Raw genomic sequence first — 5,475 nt, forward strand, 5'->3', positions numbered from 1 at the left:
CCCCCCCCAGAACCCCCCAGAACTGCAGGGCCTTGGAGGTGGGTGGGCGGGGGCGCACTGCCCTCTGGGCCCGTGGAGGGGCCCCCACAGAGGCTGAGGGGGCGGCGTGTCGCCTCGCCTCCCAGCCTGCTTCCCACCTGCACACGGGCCGCGGCAGGGGCTCAAGGCTAGTACCCACCAGACAGCCAGAGGCCGCGGAGAACCTGACCCCAACTCCTGCCCGTGGCCCTGCCGCGTGGTCGTGCACACGCTGTGGGGCCTGTGCGAGACGGAAGATACCCCCACGTGGCAGACACGTCCTCATGGACTGAGGGCCAGGCGCTCAGCAGCCGAGAGACCCTGGGGGAGGGTGGGGGGAGGGTGGGGCGAGGGAGGAGCTACAGTCCCCCTTGTTGGGAGAGGGGCAGTCCCCTGCTGGGCCCCCAGCGGACCCTCAGGCTCAGAAACACCAGCTGACCCTCTAGTTGGCTGCTCCCTGCACCCCTAAGCCAGATTCCCAGCCCTCACCTCCTGCCTGATCCTTCCCCACCCACCACCCTCACCCCAGCCACTCTGCATCCCCCCACAGCCCTCCACAACCCTCACCACAGGCCTCCCAGGGCCCCAGGTCGCCTGCCCTGCACCGGGCTCCCCGGGCCCACCGAGCTGTCCACACAGCACGGCCTCTCCCCCCCCCGCGCCGCCCCCCCCCCCCCGCCCCCAATCTGCCCTCGTGTGTCCCCGGACCCCCTGGACCGTGAGGGCAGAGCCCTGTGTCTGGCGCCCAGCTCAGGCCTGGTTCCTGGAGGCAACCGGGAACAGGCAGGAAACGGGAAAGCCGTTCCCCCAGTGTGGACACCGTGTCCTCGGGGCCCGGTGCCGGCCCGTCCTGAGGAGGTGCTCAACCAACACTCTTGAAAACCCCATCACGTGGGTCCTCCCGCCTCCGGACCCTCCACTCCCTCCCCACTGCCACGTCTGGACCTTCCCAGTTGGGGCCCCTGGGGGCTCTGGGCCACAGCTGGCCTGTCTGAGCCCTCCCGTGGCCAGCTCCAGCCCCACCAGCACCCCCCAGCCCCGGAGACAAGGCCCCCTTCATCTTTCAGGCTGCCCGGCTGCGGTGGGGCAGGTGCGGAGCCCCGAGTTCCTGATGCTCCAGGGTGGGTCCTGCAGGCCCATCGAGGGGGCGGCAGTACCCTGGCCACCCGCTCGCCAGGGGCTCCAGACTGCCCGGGAGAAGGCCAGGCAGGGTGCCGAGGGGGGTCAGAAGAGCCTGGGGCTTGTCGGTGCCCCGTGGGCTGGCGCGGCCCCTACCTCCCGCCCGAGTCACCGAGTGTCCACGGAAGCAGGGCGTGAGCTAGGCGTGCACACACGAGTCCGCGTGCCTTCACGTGTATGAGCATACGCAAGCTCGCCACGCCCCTCCCCTCCCACGCACACCCACAAACACACACGCTCATGAGTGGCTCACACACGTCACATTCCCTGAGGCCACAGGCAGTGACCACCCCCCTCCCCACCACGGGAGGCTCTGAGGACCATGCCTCACAGCCTTCCCTAGCGAGGGGCCCTCGAGGCCACCCACATCTGTCCATCCCAGTCTCCCTGCTGAAAGTCCTCCCCCCAGACCTCTGTGAACGCGCCCAGCCGCCAGCCCATGCCGTCCTGCACACCTGCAATGGCGTCCCCCCCCCCCCCCCCCCCCCGCCACCCCGTCTCTTCCGCAGCCAGCCAGAGACGGCTCTGCACGGCGCTCCTGGGCCCACCTGAAAGCCCACCCTGCTGGCGTCTTGAGGGTCCAGGGCATGCCGGCCCCGCGCCAGCCCACGAGGCGACACTTACGATAACCACCTGGCAGACGTGCCCGCGGCAGAGCTCCGCGTAGGTCGAGTAGTGCACATACACCAGCCAGCTGCCCACAAAGATGCCCAGCCACAGCAGGAAGACGTACTTGACCCGGAGGCCCGGGAGCCGGCCCTGGGGGGAGAGAGGAAGCGCCACATTCGGGGTGCATTTACCTCCCCCTCCACTGACCCCGGCCTTCCCGGCCTACCCCCCGCCCCCACCCCCGGGGCCAGCACCCTGCCCGGCTCCGGCTTCCAAAGCTGCCCACCCCCCGGGGGCACTCCCTACGCCTCTCCTCCCAGTCTCCCTCCGCCCTCGGTGCACCCACTCCGGGCTGGGGGCCGCTGCCCGGTGCTCCCAGACTTTTAAATCACGCAGGCAGGGTGATTTAATTTCAAACCGAAGGGACGCCTAGAGTAGGCAAGTCTACTTTGACGAATAAAGACCTTTTTTGACAAACTCTCTCCCATCTTGGCCTCCTTTCACGACGACGTTGTAACCTCTGCACGAGGTCGAGGTGGAAAACCACCACCCGTGCACCCTGTCCTCTGACCGGTGGGCAGTTCCAGCTGGGCCAGGGCCAGCACGGGGGCCGGGGCCGGGGGGCGCTGGCACAGGGGGCAGGGTCTCAGCAGCCCTCACCCGGGGAGCCTGGAAGGGACACGACCTCGCACACCCACGAGAACGGCCGCATTGTCCCGAGGGCCAAAGAGAGACACAACCCAAGGGTCGACCGACCGGTGAGGGGGGAAACAAAACAGGGTCCGTCCACACCGTGGAACGTCATCCGCTCTTTAAGAGGCAGGGATGGGGCGCCTGGGTGGCGCAGTCGGTTAAGCGTCCGACTTCAGCCAGGTCACGATCTCGCGAGATCTCGCGTGATCTCGCGTGAGTTCGAGCCCCGCGTCCGGCTCTGGGCGGATGGCTCGGAGCCTGGAGCCTGTTTCCGATTCTGTGTCTCCCTCTCTCTCTGCCCCTCCCCCGCTCACACTCTGTCTCTCTGTCTCTCAAAAATAAATAAACGTTGAAAAAAATAAATAAATAAAATAAAATAAAAGGCAGGGAATCCCAACACAGGCTACAACGCGGATGAACCTTGAGATCACTGTCCTCAGATGAGCCTGTCACACACAGAAGGACAAGTCCTGTAGGACCCACTCACAGGAGGCCCTGGAGAAGTCGGATCCGCAGGCGTGGCGGGGAGGGGAGGGTCCAGTCCGGGAAGATGAACACGTTCGGGGGACAGACGGGGGGACGGCTGCACGACCGCGTGAATGTGCCTGACGCCCCTGAACTGTGCCCTCGAGAATGGTTGAGATGCTAAACTTCACATGGTGTGTATTTTCCCGCAGTAAACAATAAATAAGATAAATAGCCCCTGTCCCCGCTGCCAGAGGCCCTGTCCCAGATGTCCGGGTGGACGGGGGACAGCTTCTGTGGGGGTTCAGCCCCCTCTGCCAGGTTTCCCCAGCTGACGAGCAGAATCGCAGGACGTGAGGGCCCCAGACCCGTGCACAAGCAGGTGGGCTGAGGGTTCGGTGTCCCACCCAGCTCCCAAACCCCTGGGTTCCAGGGACACCACCTCCCAGCCCCACCCCCCACCCTGGCAGATCACAGGCCTCCCAGACGGCCGTCCTAGAGCAGCCAACTGAGGGGATGGGGTTACCAATGTCTCAGTCGGTGGGGGGGGGGGTGAACCCCAGAGGAAAGGGCTGGGACCCGGGGGGCCAGGAGAGCCCAGAGCTTCAGGTCCCCGTGCCCCCCCACCTCCCTCCAGCCACACTACGTGCCCCAGGGCGGCGGCTCCAGTCCTCGTAGCCCGGGGTCCCGGCTAGCTGAAGGCTGGGGCTGGCGCTGAGAGACAGGGCCACCGGCTCTCCAGTGAGGACAGGGTGGGGGCCTCACCTCCCGATTCCCTGGCTCCCGCCCTGGGAGGGGCTGCGGCAGGAGGGCCCCGGGGAGCTCCAGGGGCCGCTGAGGGGCAGCAAGGACCAGGCAAGAACAGGAAGGCTCGGGCCTCGGCCCTCCTTGTCCTTGCCACCACATCTGCTTCCGTCACATTTGTTCAAAATGAAAAACAGGAAAGCAGAGAAACAGTGGATGGGGGGCCGGGAGCCGGGGGGGCGTCGCTGTGGCAGGACAAGGTCAGAAGACTTCCGGCCGGCGGCGCACAATGCCGCGAGGTGGCGGGAGCGGGGCCTTGGGTGGGCATTCAGCTCCCAGAGGGCCCTGAAGGCTGGCGGCAGGGGTCAGAGGTTGATGGGTAGGAGGAGGACAGGCCGGAGCAGCGCTGGGCCTCGGGGGGGGGGGGGGGGGGACCTGGGGCGGACCCAGGCACACGGGGTGACCGTGGGCCCAGGAGCCTGCCTGCAGGGCCCAGCACAGATAGCACCTCGGTCCTGACAGACTCCCTCCACGCTCTCCCAGTATGCGGTCCCCACGCTCTGGGTCCTGGATGGGTTACATGGGTCCTTCCTCTAGGAGCCGTGCCTGCCCTCCAAGCGTCCCGTCTCCCACCAGTGAGTGAGCCCCTGGGGCAGGACAGGCTTACTCTCAGGCGAGTCCCATGCAGCTCCCCGATCCCACCTGGCCTCAGTTCCTAACCAAGCCACTCGGGGAGTAAGGAGAATCACTCAGGGGTCAGTAACAGCCACGTCACCGTTACTTTATGCACCAGCACCCCACGCGCACCATGGCACCAACCCTTACCTCTAGCCCAGAAGGATGTTTCACGGACAGGGAGACTGAGGCTCTGAATGTGGCCCCTTAATAGCAGGTGGGCGGGGCTGGCTCCAACCCCTGGGAACCAGACCGTCCCAGTACCTAGGTCAAGCTCTGGGCCTCCTCTGCAGCAACCTGGTCAAGGCCCCTCCCTCAGGATGGGGTGGGAGGGCGGGGAGGGCACACCCCACTTCCCAGGCCTGGGGGTGCGCCCTCAGACCCCTCAGCAGCTCCCATCTTGCCCAGGGCTGGGTGGAGACCGGGATGCACCCTGAGGCCCAGGTGGGCAGGGAAGGCGTCCCCCACGGACACAAAACCCGAATGTTTCCTGACTCCCAGGCTTCTTCCCGGAGGGGACGGGAGGACAGCCAGGCCGGGGCCAAGGGCGCACCACGGCAGGGACCCTCTTGCCCCAGGGCGGCCTGCAGAGGCCAGGGAGGTGTGGGCTGCTCGGAACAGGGCTGCGGAGGACAGGTGCATTTCGGTCTCGGGGGCGGGCCTGGCCCCGACCACCCAAAGCAGCGGTGACAGGCTTCCCACCGTGGTTCCCAAGGCAGCCTGCGCTTCCCCCGCAGACAGCGGCCCCCTGGCGGGGACGGAGACTCGTCCAAGGTCATGGTGGGGTCAGGGCACACCCCTGAGGTCGGGCCGGCTGGGAGACGACCCACGGGGAGGTTATGTCCTTCTGACGGCGTTTCTGCGGGTCCCAAGTTTTCCACAACAGGAAAACCAACCTCACCTCTCTTCCAAGTGAGGGGCCGGCGCGGACTCGGCGCGGTTTCCGGGCCTCTGGGAAGGGGGGTGGGGGAGGGGTCCCGCCCGTGGGGGAGGGGCTTCTGCGGCCCCGCGGGCCGGGGCGGCCACCCCGCAGCCCCCGCCGGCCCGCGACGTCCCGACCCCAGGCCCTCCCGGCCCGCGGGCGGCACGGAG

The 5,475-nt window shown here is 67.3% G+C and overlaps 1 protein-coding gene across 1 annotated transcript; it reads right to left on the bottom strand.

Annotated features, from left to right (window-relative positions):
• Nucleotides 1-1,821: 1,821 nt before the first annotated feature.
• On the bottom strand, nt 1,822-4,527 carry LOC121025885 (divergent protein kinase domain 1B-like; the record flags this gene model as incomplete). The annotated part of the gene is made up of 2 exons (XM_040468638.1): nt 3,730-4,527; nt 1,822-1,956 (listed from the first exon to the last, which is right to left on the bottom strand). Coding segments are annotated over exons 1-2 (276 nt in total), but the record flags the coding sequence as incomplete, so codon positions are not given.
• Between the last annotated feature and the right edge of the window lie 948 nt (nt 4,528-5,475).

The sequence above is a fragment of the Herpailurus yagouaroundi genome, unplaced genomic scaffold (genome assembly GCF_014898765.1).
Source record: "Herpailurus yagouaroundi ecotype Mexico unplaced genomic scaffold, PumYag 67781, whole genome shotgun sequence".
Classification (NCBI taxonomy): domain Eukaryota; kingdom Metazoa; phylum Chordata; class Mammalia; order Carnivora; family Felidae; genus Herpailurus; species Herpailurus yagouaroundi.